Source organism: Paramisgurnus dabryanus, chromosome 14, assembly GCF_030506205.2.
Source record: "Paramisgurnus dabryanus chromosome 14, PD_genome_1.1, whole genome shotgun sequence".
Lineage (NCBI taxonomy): Eukaryota > Metazoa > Chordata > Actinopteri > Cypriniformes > Cobitidae > Paramisgurnus > Paramisgurnus dabryanus.
Window position 1 is genome coordinate 21,675,458 of NC_133350.1, and position 14,674 is coordinate 21,690,131.

At 37.3% G+C, this 14,674-nt stretch overlaps 1 protein-coding gene across 1 annotated transcript in view; it reads right to left on the reverse strand.

The window, feature by feature from the left end:
* The window catches only part of LOC135719047 (inactive N-acetylated-alpha-linked acidic dipeptidase-like protein 2), a 316,217-nt gene that overhangs the window by 118,957 nt on the left and 182,586 nt on the right, over positions 1-14,674 (reverse strand). Inside the window, exon 6 of the mRNA XM_065241553.1 lies at positions 5,527-5,664. Coding sequence (XP_065097625.1) covers positions 5,527-5,664 — 138 coding nt within the window. The remainder of the gene's footprint in view (positions 1-5,526; positions 5,665-14,674) is intronic.

The window sequence follows — 14,674 nt, forward strand, 5'->3', positions numbered from 1 at the left end:
GCTTTCAGAGCATGAGGGGAAAGGGGGTGAAGAGAGATTGTCGATGGAGGCTGCCCTCCCTCTCCACAGGATCGATGGCGTCTGTGTTGCCACTGCAGGTTTTGGCGGACATTGATTGCTGTACATTGGCAGTCAAGTCTCATCAAATTTCATGCTATAGTCACTTACATTTTTAAAAATTTAAAAATTATAACTGGTAATGCAGCCTAAGTTGCTTTATAAAAGCATCTGCCAAATGCATACTGTAAATGTAGTAAAAAAGGCAGCATTGCATGTATCCTTCATGGAAATGGCAATCCCAGAAGTACAGTTTAAAACACATCTAAGATGTATAAGAGAAAAATGCTATGTATATTTAAATTAATTTAAATTTCAAAATGTGTGTTTGTTTGGGAATCAAACCCAATACTTTTTGGATTGGTAGCACAATGTTAGCCAGTTGTGGTACAGCAACACAGTCACATGAAGAGTTGTGAGTCTATGTGAAGTGTACAGTTGCCGCCTCTGAGTTTCAAATCATCACCAGAGATTGTGAGATTGAAAGGCGGCCCAATCTTGCAAACCAAAACAGCGAGCTAATAGCCAGTAATAGCCTCAATATTGAGCCTCTTAAACAGCTGCATTTAAATTGTGGCTGAGGATTTTCTATAAAGCCTATTTCCTTTCGCTTTGTCACTGGGCCGTAAATCCTTGACTGCCTATCAAGCCAAGACGACTGCTCCGCCCCGGCAACGGGGTCTCCAAGACGACATGATAAAGATAAGAAGAGATTTTCACTCAATAGTGAGAATTAAACGCTAATAACCCCCATCAAAATCTGCAACAGGCATCTTCCCCCACACGCACAGCTGGGGAAGAGACCAAAAGCTGACTCAGAAGTCAGCGTGTTTATGTGTGAACACATGTGGGAGAGGGGGATGTCTGCTGTGCACATGTGCTTGTGTGCATATGCATGCTCCATATGGACAGAATGGCAGGTTTTTGACACCTATTAGCATGCACGATAAGCCTAACACACACACACACACACACACACACACACAAGCGACTGCTGTTGTAAACAAACATCAGGAAACATCGCAGGTGCACAACGGCTCGTGGCATGCAGGTAACTCATAACTCCAACAGTGACAAACACCAGTGGTGAGAAAACTTTTCTTTTATGACAGGACAGACAAAAACATCACCCTTTACCCGCTGCTGTGAAAAAGTGATGCAGTGTCAAGTTTACTTCAGTTTTCTTAGGTGACTTTATTTAATACATGATACAAATCAAACATGGTAAAATGGGAACTGATTTGCCCAGGATAATATGTAGGCAGAATTTGGGATCAAAAAGCTACATATTCCTAATTTTGGAAATAATGATTCTTTGTATTTTAAAAACAAACAAAAACTATATATTGCGTTTAATTAAACTTTTCCCAGGCCAATGGCCTCTTAATGGGCAGGGACCCCAGTACACACAATGGTGTACCTTTTAGCAGGGCTCAAAATTAACTATTTTATTTGGTAGCACTGCTGCTCCCAACTTTAAAGTTAGGAGCACCAGCAAAAATTTAGGCTCACTCATCCAAAAAGTATGAATCACCACAACTACAATGTTTAAGTTAATAGATATATTTTATTAAAAATTAAACACCACAACTGGGCTTTACACATCCTATGGCCAGGATTTGAAATTTGATCTTTTTTGCTGCATAGATTCCTAAAATAATGCTGTTTAAATAATATAACAGCAATAATAATTTTACAAATATTGGTAACGTAATTATGATTACAATGGAAAATCTAGCAAACACGTAAAACACTGATTAATTGTGAAATTACAAAAGTGACCTTAATATAGAAGGCTAATACATATTGGTATTGATAACTGCATTACCAGGATCCTATTACTACTAAATAGGCAATGTTTTTAAAAACATACCATGTCGTTTTTTACCTCAACATGGAATACAAGGATGTCTGTCGGATGTCCCTCAAGCAGGATGCGCACATACATCATCAAACACTATTTGATAGACAGGTCGGTGTCTCCATCAATAATGAACACATTTGTCACAACACTTCTTGTGTTTTTGGCACTTTCGCCATGTTTAAGCAAGGTCTCGCACTAAAAATGTGTGGATTCCACCACCAACGCCGTTTTACCTGCAACCTCCGTTTCACAGGATTTACAGTAAACACAGTAACATCGAGCCATTTTCATAGTGGAGCCACTCGTAATCTTTAAGCCACTCTCTCCGAAAGGTTTAACGTTAAGCCTTATTTTCCAGCGGTGAAGTTTAAATCAGGACCGTCATTATGAACTAATAAAGTAGTAACATTGGCTGTAGTCGGCTCGTTCTCTTCATGCTCGCGGTTCGTTTTTTCACATTTTCGCGCTTTATGTACCAACGTAGCATGGCAACAAGGAATGCTTGACATTCATATTAGCCAATCTGCGGTCTTCATTAAACGCAAAAACTTAATGGTGAAATTGAATTGGTTATGTAATGTTGGAGAGAACACTGAACCTGAAACAGCACACAGCATACACAATCTAAATCAAGTCACACCACAACAAAAAAAGCAGTCGCAAAAATGCTCCCAAATATATTTTAAGGTCGCACAGATTAAATTTCGTTCACATATGCGACCAAAACAGTCGCAATTTCAAACCCTGTATTGTCACGTAAATTTGTGAGTCTTTTCCGTGACACCCACACGTTTTTCCGCCTTTTTGCGCGAACATTTCACATTATTGTTACTCAACTTCTATTTTAAACCATTGATGTTTCAGTTTAGGGCTAGATTTGGTGTTTGCGTTAGTATGTCACTTTAAGTATTGGTTTATACCTTTTTCATGTTTTTTTTTTTTTAAATATTTTATGATTTTTAAACCATTGTCGCCTGGCATTAAGGGGATCGCACACCGGCCGCGCTGCTCAGCACCACGCAGCACCGCGCCATTCTAAAAAAATCAAACACATTGTTTTCCATGAGTATACGCACACCGGCGCCGCCAGGTGGCGCCTGTCCGGGCCGCCCAGCTGTGACTCAGGAAGTTGCTCAAATCCCTGTCGCGCCACACAGCGCCACTTACATAGTTTAACACTAAATAACATCATATTTGTCCCAAATCATTAACGATTAACATTGGCTGCTAACGTATATTTTGCATTTTTAAGTAGACGCTATCTGACGAAGCTCGCGCTATTTAATGTGCACTTCCGGTTTACAATACGTCCGAGTTGCCCTAGACACGACGCGACGCGACGCTGAGCTGCACGGCCGGTGTGCGATCCCCTGTAGGGTTAGAGTTGGGTTTGGATAAGGATGTAATTTTATGTAAAACCAAAGTGACAATGGTAAAAAAATAGGACAAAACAGTTGAGTAAAACATACGTGACAATGACACGTAAACAGAAATACGTGACATGTTCACGCAAAAAGGCAGAAAAACGTGTCAGTGTCATGGAAAAGACTCATTTCGGGATACTGGGTTGCAGTACATGCATCAAATTTTGACTGGATTTACATATTTTGTTATGATGTTTACAAGATATTAAAATAATAATTTAAGTAACAGTCACATACATTTAACATACTATATAACATTTTACATTTACTGAATAGATTTTAATGTTGAAACCTTATTTTTATTTTTTTATTTTTTTATTATTCCTAGTCTATTAATGCATTATTAAAAGAAAAAAAACATTTTGAATTCAAACAATATTTGGAGGACCCCCTGGCCTACTGTAAGAAAAAAAACTACACTGTCAGAAAAATGGTCAAAATATCTACCCAGCTGTCACTGGGGCTGTACCCTTTCAAAAAACAAAAGAGGTCAAATTTGTTCCCCAGAGATACATATTGGTATCTTAAAGGTACATATTTGTACCAAATGTACATATTAGGACCTTTTCAAAGGGTTTTGCCCCAGTGACAGTTGGGGTACACATTCTGACCATTTTTTTTCTAACGGTGTACAGTATGAACTACTTCCAGGTCACTACCCCTTTTGACAATGACCATGTTCCACGTTTCCAAGTAAAATAATGGAAGTAAACTAGAAAAATGCTGATTAGAAGAAACAGAAATAAACCGTAGAAATAAACTCTAATATGGTTACACACTTCATCGTTCATTCATAACATCTGCTCATTAGCCGAAAGGTCACTGTTGTAAAACATAACTGAATTAATTATTTGGTCATCCTTACATACTAAAACAAATTTTACAATACACCGAAGTCTTCCATGGACTAGGCCTACTTTATTATACAAAGGTCAATGTGCAAAACTACATTTTGTACATTGCATGTCAATCGATGAAAAACATCACACTGCACGGACCTTTCCCTGTGGGTCATCTTACTTAAATCAAATTACATCCCGATGCATGTCAGCTCCTCCTGTCTGTCATTTTAATATCGAACGTGGCTGCCCTGACCGCATTCTGTGTTGCATCTAAAAGCCCCCCGTGAGAGCGCCGTAAGGTGGCTGACCTCTAGAGGTTTCATTTAGGTCCCATAGGCCCCTCTGACTGTAATGGCCTTGGATATGGGCGACCGCAGTGATGGTCACTTTAAGATGATGTATAGACCCTGTGTAATTCACCAGCATTACACCACGTTCAATAGCTACACTCGCACCGCGGAGCATAATCTAGGTAGGCAATGCCTTCTTAACACATGACCCCGCTCGACAGTAATACAGGGTGTTATGCAATCTGCAGCCAGGAGGTGGACCGGTGCGGTAATGTGCACAGAAAGCTGCTTTTGATGGTTAAATCTCCAGTGGCGGCATGAGCTCGATATGACTAATGAAGATTTCAAACATAAAAGATTCAGTGTGACATCTCAGAGCAGATATAAGGATTAGCACAATGAAAATAGGAAAGGATAAACTGCTATGATTTCCTAAATATTATACACGTGGGGAACGTGCAGTCTGGTCTTTTACAGATAAGTCACTAACTTGAGTATTAACTTTCATAAATATGCCATTACCAAGCATTGAGAAAGATTAACACATTCATAGTGTATGCACATTTAAATATTAATGAAACATTAAATGTATACGTGGGATATGCACAGTCAGACGGTCATTATTGCAGCATTATTGCCGCATTATTGTGTCTGCTACTTACAAATACAAATAAAAAAGACATAAAATGTTGATTTAAGTAAAAATGATTCTATCATGTGACAAGAAAGAGTGTTATGAGAGGTATTAATACAGTGTAGGAGATCGTGGACAACAGATAAATATACCGTATAGTGGCCATTATACAGTACAAACAGATTTAAGCACCAACCAATCGGCATCAAGTATTTCAGGGAGCCATGTAATAAAATGTAGCAAAACTGAAGCATCCCTGAAACATTTAACGCTACATAGTCTTAATCTGCATTCATGGTTAGTTGAAAACAAAATGATCTACAGTAAAAGTCAAGAGCAGTGTTAATAGACAAGGAGAAGAGGTTGTCTTTTGACAGTTCAGGGCAACGGGAGTAGTTTCTGGCCTGGGGCTTACCTGAGGCTGAGTGCATGGCTATGGGGATGCAGGGTCTCCCCTGCCCCATGGCAGTATCAGAAAGCAGGAGTTTTGCTAAGGAGGCAGAGATGGGTTGAACCAGCAATGATGTCAGATTATGGCGCTTGTCTATTCCAGCTGTGGAGCAGAAATTGAAAAAAAAAATAGCACATATTATTTTCAAAGAGAAATCATCAGTGCTGTTATAAAACATTTGCCAGTTTTAAAAAGACTTAAAGGTGCCAAAGAATGCATTGAAATAATATGTTAAATTGTTCTTTGATATTTAAATAGAAGGTATGTGACTTTATTACTTGCAAAAATTATCCATAAACGTTTCACATGTTCATTTACAATTTCCTTTGAATAAAATTGTCATGACTGGTTACGGAAGTGAGGACGCAAGTGCAGAGTTCTGGATGAATAAATAACATTTAATGATATAAACAAGAAACAAAATGTGAGAAACTAAGTAGACACAGGAACACTAAAACTGAGAACAGGTACAAACAAGGAATCAGTGACGATGGCTGTTTCTCAATTCTAAGAACGCAAAGAACGGACTTGCGTTCTCGTGGAGACTGGTCTTGCAAGAATGAACTCAGAAGGTCGCGAGAACACAGAACGCACTTGTGAGAACTGAGATGTGTTCGATCTTCCTGCTGGTCACGTGACCTCCCCAGATTTTAACGCGCAAGTCTGCACTCGATGCATCCTCGATATCAAGAACACATCTGGGTATTTTCACGCGTCCTCTTTACTTGCGTTCTTGAGAATTGGAATTGAACTTCGACTGTTAATGATGACGTAGAGCGAGGACACAAGGACACAAGATCGCTTAAGAACGCATATTGAGAAACAGCCAATGATCCGGCGACGAGTGTAACACAGACAGGGGTATAAATATACACAGACTAAGTGATAACAGGAGTGATGTGACAAGGAATCAGTTAATGAATGTCCAGGTGACAACAATCGGAACAGACACAAAAACATGACACGGATCGACCTTGACATTACCTCCCCCTTGGAGCCTTGGGCTTGGATACCACGGCGGATAGGGCAGAACAAGAGGCAGGGTGAATCCTGACATCACCAGCACGGCAATCACAGGTACAGTCTGTGGTGAGTTAACCATCATAGGATCCAACTTAGAAAGTTCAACCATCCAGGAACTGACTCAGAAAGTTCAACCATCATGGGAATCGACTCAGAAGATTCAACCATCACAGGAATCGACTTAGAAGATTCAACCAATAAGGGAACCGACTCAGACGACTCGTCCCTCACAGGAACTGACGAGGATTCGAGCATCCCAGGAACCAACTCCACCCGTCTCTGGCCGATCCAAGAACCGCATCAACTCCAAAGATTCGACCATGAGAGGAACCACTACAGCAGACTCGAGCCTCCTAGAAACCGGCTCATATGTTGCGACAACCACCCCAGGGAATAAATCGAGTGTGGCTGCCGCTAACTTGGGCCAATCATGGAGACCTGATCGTTCCCTCTCCGATAGCTCCAGTGGGCGTCGAGACCCCCTCAAAACAATACTTCTCCTTGAACTCGCTGGCCGAATCATACTGTCCTTTACTGGCCGAATCATACTGTTGTTACTTCCATGTCTGTTTCTGTGTTGCTTGTATTTAGTGTTCCTGTGTGACTTACCTGCCGTTACTCCCCGTTCTTTTAATAAATGTTATCCTTTTTGTATGAACTCTGCGATTGCGTCCTTACTCCTGTATCCAGTCATGACAAAAATTATCTATTTTTGCCCTATTTGGAAGGGTCATGAATAATAATGTTGAGCTCTGCTCGGATTGCTCTGCGGCACATGCCAGTAGAGTTGTTCCGATTCCGATACCAGTATCGGAAATGCGGCCGATACCACAAAAAATTCTGGCATCGGAATCGGTGAGTACTTGAACCCATGTACCGATCCGATACCATTTTCCTAATAAACCTAGTTATGCCCGTTATAGCTAACACTAAAGCTAACGCTGCAAAGCGAAACTCATTTCTTCTCACTGCTCTAATGCGAACACCAGGAAGTTACCACACGTGTGACGCAACCATTGTTTACTTAGAGCGGCGAAGGAATGAAAGCATGCAGCCGTATGTCCGCTGTTTGTTAGTATTTCAGACTAATAAAACATCGACATGTCTCAACGGAATCCGCGCCCGCAGATTTCCACGGAAAACTCAGCAGATTTAATGCCCGTGATTGGCAAGCACACATACCCCGCGCTTGAGATTTGACATGTCATTGACAACAAGCACACATACCCTCGTGCGTTTGTGAGCAGCATTGACAAGTACATGAACCCTGCGCGTGCTGTTCGCTGTGATTGTTTTTAATGATAAGAGTATGAACCGTTTGATATATGAGATGAAATAAAACTTACCACTGAGTTTAACCGCAGATCTTACTTGTCTCTGTCGTCTAAGTGACGCGAAAGTCAGCACACATCATCATTTCAAATCAGTTTACAAGACGAATGCTCTTGTTATGTTTAATATAAAGTTTACATTGCGTTGTAAAAATTATGAAATTATCTTCATACGTGCTTAATTCATAATAAGAACGTAGTAACACAAGCTTTTATTTTGCTATAATATATATTAACAATAATATATGTCATTTTAGGCTACAAACTATAATTCTATATTGACAAGCACATTATCTGGTTCATGTTGGTCCAGTTTAATTCAGAGGACTCATTGGTTTGGTGTATTCATTTTAATTGTAAGCCTTTAAAAAGTAATTATTTTAGATGCAATTTTGTACTATTTAATAGCTTAAATTCTTTAATTTAAAACCATCCCGAAGAATTCCACAGATTTTTCCAATTATTCTAAAACTAAAACAGCCTTTCAGTTTACAGTGTTAGATTTGTGGCTGATTTTCTCATAAGAAAAATAAATATTACTGTTAAATGTCTTTCAGATAATACAAATACTGTAGTTCACTGTATGTATTTGTTAATGTTTTATAAAGGAATAAGTCTGAAGCACACCATAAAACAGTTATATCCATTCATACAGGGCTAGTAGTATGTACAGCTGTATATTATACAGAGACACACCCAGGTACTGTATCGGATCGGTACTCGGTATCGGCCGATACCCTGAGCCCATGTATCGGAATCGGTATCGGGAAGAGAAAAATGGTATCGGAACATCTCTACATGCCAGTAGCTCACATTAGTAAACAGACCTTTTATGTTTGAGCCTGTATCAGACGAAAATACAGATTTTTAGGAACAACTAATTGTCTGAGTGGTAAGTTTGTATTTTTTTCAGTATGGACCTGTAAAACGTAACTGTAATGTCAATAGTAGAACTTCAGCCTACACGTTAGCATATAGCATTTAATAGCATGTAACGCTAATTCAGCAGTCACAATTGTTTTTGGCATATCAACAACTTTGTAATTAATTAATATGTAATTTTGGGGACGTACATCTCAACTGTGACGTCACAGTTGGTGTTTTGATGAGATTGGCCTGTTTTCCTCTGGTCTTTTGTGTAAAAATGAGGAACAAACTTGTTGGAGGATCACAGCATGTCATTACCATGTACAGAGCTTTTATTATCCATCTATGCCTAGGTAAATGCATTTGTCTATTCTATGGCACCTTTAAAAAACAAACTGACAATTCATTTAGTAAATCATTTGCTGGCACAGACAGACAATAAGCGGCATTATCAATGGCTGCAATTTAATCTTAGTGAATTCTCCCCTAAGCTCTCTTAAAATCTTTTACAGAGTAATAAAAACACAGATAACTTTAAGATTTTTACCCTAGAGTGTCATCGGCATTGATCTTGATTTTCTGGGAGCATTAGAGCATATCAGAGGTCTCTTAACACCACATATAAGCAAACCAATTGAACATTAAATGAACATTACAGTTCAGTACCTGCTGTATAAATACAGTTATATATTGGAGCTGGGCAGAAACGCGTTTGGGTAGGTAGAGTGAGTGAGACGGAGAGGGTGAGAAGGGTCATAATGTGCTATAAATCAGACAGAGAAAATAAAATAACAGAGAAATCTGCACAACCAGGCAGGGATGTCTCGAAGCTGTTCCTCAGCACTGATTGCAGCTCTCGGGCGGCAGACTAATAGGCGCAAAGATTTTAAGTTTAAAGAAACGGTTTCTAGCAAGCCAGTGGGGATTTATACGGACGAAATGCTCCATTGATTCAGCCTCATTAAAACAGAAAAACGGTGGGTCTAATCCGGCTCTAGGAGCAAATTTATTTACGAGTCCTCATTTTCCAGCAAAGATTCTGCACCGGTGGAATATGAAAAACATTTTTAAACAACACTTTATTACCTTCCACGGATACACGTATTAACAAGGCAAAATTATTTTACAGCAGTTACTCGAGAAGAAGGTCCCCCTCAAAATTACCTTTCTTGTCCTGGTCACGAGGGGATATGGGAAGTGATTATTGGGTTTGGAGTAGGTCTCTTGAAGTACGCTGTACGTGCAATTATCCGCTCAGAAAGGTCATAGGGTCATAAGTTGTGTTTAGAGAGAGGAGATTATCTGAACTCATTATCTTTAACCTTCTAAATGTGATTCACCGTAATGATTATGTGTGTGACTCAACAAATCCACATTGACAAACCAAATTGCCTCAAATAAGTGTCTGGTGGGCTATGAACAGGGTTGCCAGGTTTTCACAGCATAACTAGTGGGCTAGCCAAAAGTGCATTGTGAGGGAAGTCCCCTGGTAAACATGTTCCAGGGGTAAAATCTGTGTTTTTGTCAGGGTCCATCTGCTAAAATTTGCAATTCCGGGGCTAAATATCACATTATTGGGGCCACTTTACACCGTGGACATGAAAAACAGCCTGCGGCAACAATGTTGAACAATTCAAATTCCGTGGGAAAAAAACAGACTTGGCAACCCTGGCTATAAAGTAGCATAATTTCAGTTAAAGCAACTGATACTAAAATTTAGAGTTTTCTGCATGACTTCAGAAAAAAATAAAAAGAATCCTACCAAGCAGGGCCGGGTTTCCCGATAACGATTGAACTTAGCTCTTAAGAGCGCTTTCTATGAGCTACTTAACGAACATTCGTTGTTCATTTACGTGCGTTTCCCAAAGATGCACGTTAAACGATCGCTCGCAGCTGGGTTTTAAGTGCTACTTACGAGTCGCTATCTCTTTGTCAAGTGCTGAAATGTCACATATAGAATGACTCAAATTTGTAGCAGAAGCTTGTTTAGGCTAATGATCTTCAGCTGATGTGCACTAATGTTTTTTTATAATATTTTTCATTATTGCTTAATGACTAAATATTTTAAAATTTAGTCATTAAACAATTATTTGTTAAAAATTATTTAAATGTTTTAATAATTTGTGCATAATGAAATATTATTTTCCGTATTTAGTTAGGACTCGTCCCACTGCGAAATGCCTTCTGCATTTTATGTAATAGTTTAGATTATTATTATTATTGATTTTTATTATCTATGTTTATTTATTATTATGGATTATTGCATTGTACCGTACATATTTATTTGGTTTCCTTAATCTAATAATTATTATTTTTAGATAATTATTTAAATAATTATTTTTACTGTAGATTAATTATAGAAGCAATTGGTAGGAACCATTTAAGAATAGAATAGAATAGAGAATAGAATAGAATAGATGTGTACCAAATATGTTTTCCTTCTTTATTAATTTATGTTTAGTAATTTAAATTTGATTTCTCATTTTAATTTTAAATATATTATATTAAAGTAATTTAAACAAATAAACAAAGAAGAACCCAATAAATATATACATTTAAAACATTACATTATCGTAATTTCTGGAGTGCAATTTGCTGATTGTCCTGCAGGTGACCTTGTAACTCTGTTGTCTTACGATGCACTTATGAATGAACGATTACCAGGGACGTGCACAGACATTTTGAAGGGCAGGGGCTCAAGTGAAATAAAGGGCAATTCTCATAATTATGTTTTTTTTTTTTTTTTTTAAACAAAAAAGTATATTAACGAAATTCTGACTTCCTTAAAATTTATTAAAAAAGTTAATTAATTTTATCTTCCTCAAACTCACGCAATCGTTTCATTTTCAAAAGAGGTCTACAAAATAATCAGTTCATACAGACACCATGGTCTCCTTAGTATTCTAGGTTTATAGAGCAGCAAAGGAAACCATTACACAATGTGCATGTTTTGAAAACATTAAATTACACATTAATTACAAATTTGTTAAAATGCTAAAAACAAAATTGTGACTGCTGAGTAGTGCTACATGCCAATAAATGCTATATCATATGCTAGCGTTTAGCTGAAGTTCTATTAGTTTGCAATTAGTTGTTAATCAAAATCTGTATTTTTGTCTGATAAGGGCTCAAAATATCTGTTTACTAATGTGAGCTTCTGGCATGAGCCTCAGAGGAGAGCTCAACATTATTATTCATGACCCTTTCAAATTGGGCAAAAATAGACCATTTCATTAAAATGACAAATTCTAGGCTTGTAAATGGACATGTAAAAACGTTTCTGGATAATTTTTGCACTTAATAAAGTGCCTTCTTTGTCAAAGAACAATTTAACATATTATGGCAACACCTCCTATGGCACCTTTAATCTTAGGTTTCATATTTATTAGGGTTACACATGTCAGAAACAACAAATATAGATTAGGCCTATTTTATATTTTACTTTTTGGTGATGTCAGTAAAAATTCAGACTGGGCAAGTAAAATACTGAACCATCAGATTTCTCCCCAATCTACTACATCACTCCAGTTTAACACATTATAGCCTACTTATTTAACAGCCATTACAAAAAACGCAAACAAAAAAAGCTTACTACTGTAGTTAGCAATTATTTTATTGTTTGTGCTTTCTTATTTTATGAGCAGTCTGTTTAAACTACATACATACTGTCAGAATCCTGCCGGATCCTGTTGGTATTTTAGTCTAGTTTAGCATGGCAGGGTTCTGACAGTACATATGTTCTATGTGGGAAGTGTGTGGTTGTAGTATTGGTTTATTTCGACCACGCATTTCCCGGGTCTCGTCACTTTTTCCCCGATCCCTTACTCGTGATTATTTTCAGCTGTATGTAATTTACTTTCTCCCTATTTAAGAGTCCTTGTGTTTGTTGTCCAGTGCACGTTCGTCTTGTTTCATGCCTTGTCCCATGCTTGTTTCTTGCCCTGTTGGTTCCAGTAAGTTTTGTATATATTTAAGTCTTGTTCTGTTTAATGTATTGAAAGTTATTGTTAGTTTTTGTTAAGTTTAGTGTTAGTTTAGTGTTGTCTTCCCTTGTCTTGTTTTGCCCCCTCGTGGGTTTTGTTTTCCTGGTATTTCCCCTGTTTTGTAATAAATTCCCTTTTTGTTACGTCCGCATCTGGGTTCGTGTTTTGTGTTACCCCGATTCCTGACACATACACTATACTGTTGCAAGTTTGCAACTCTTCAGGTTAATATGGGATTGTCGTGGAAAACAATGTCCCTGAATCGGTATGTGTAACAACGTGTCCCATATTTTGTGCATAAAATTGTTAATATAAGAATGCTTTCTTCCTCACACACTTACCGGTAGCTGCCTGCATAATCATGCACATCGCGTCTCGTTCAGGCTGAGATTTGGCGCTTCTTTACAAGCGCGAATGCAGCATACACGAGTAAAGACAAGACCAATCATAAAGCGAAGTAGGTTAGAGAGGCGGGACTTAGGAAAGGTAAAGCCAATCATATTAGCGATGTGCGTTTTGGAGGCGGGACTCATCGTTAACCGTTTGTGTACCACAAATAGCGCTATTTTTCTTTATATAAGAGTTTAAATCTCATTTAAATGATTCCTGAATAAATTAATGTTAAATTAAAACAATAAACAGACAGACATCAGTTGTTATATGAATAAAGATCATATTATTTAAAAAAAAAGCACCCCAAGCCCCCTTTGATGTCTATGTGTGCACGTGCTTGACGATTACTCCAGATCACTCGTAGATCTACGATGATTTTCAAGTGCTAGTTAAGTTAAGAAGCTTTTGGGAAATGCCCCGTAATTTTAAGATGATTCGTACGATCGTTTTTACGATCAACTTAGCCTTACAATGTTTTTGGGAAACCCGGCCCTGGTGAGTAAACTACAGTTTAAATTTAGCATTTTTTTTTAACTAAAATTAACATAACAAATTTTAATATTTTATTAATTTAAAAGTGTATGTATTTGCACCAGGAGAACAACAATAGTAAACAGAATTATTCACCTACATATATTTAAAAAAAACATGTTACCCCATACAGCAAAAAATATATAAAATATATTTTTAAATATATTTTTAAATATACAATTCAAAAAGCCGAAAAATATATTTGCTGAAATATATTTTGGAATATGTTTTCAAAAATATATTTTCCACTGATACATTTTTTGGCCATTTTTATATTTTAAAATATAAGCATTAAAAAATATATTTAGCCCTCCATATATTTCAATCCAAGGAAATATATTCACGTCGCATTGGAAGAAAAACTTTATGTTATGACCCTTTAAACATAACAGTTTTAGATTTTTTTTATTAAATATATTTTCAACTTCAAAAATATAATTTATATAATTAACTTTTATTTAGCATATATTTAAAATATATTTTTAGCAGGAGAAATGTATTTTTTTGCCATATGGGACTATAAGAAAGTATAGGGAAACTTTGGTAAACATAAGTAAATTAAGTGTTCATTGAAATGGACCCTTTGAAATCATCCAACAGTACATAATGTAAAGAACATTCTGTAAAAATATAACCTTGATATTTTTAATACTGACTAAGTAAAGTCATGCCAAAGATTAAAATCAAAGTGAAATCAATAAATTAAATAAAATTTTAATGGTCCTGATCCCATAATTAGGTTATGAGAGTAGCCTACAAACCTGCAACAACAAACTCACCAGGAAACTTAATGCCTATGACCAAAAACATTCATTATTACCTCAATTAAATAGATATTAATGTTTTACACCAGTCCTTTTAAATCTATGTAGATTTTCAATACATGGCCCAGATGCAAAGAGTTGGGTCACACACCTGGATCTGATAATGGCTGCTTAGTGAATTGAACGAAAATGGGGTTTTGTGAAACAAAGTAAACCCTTT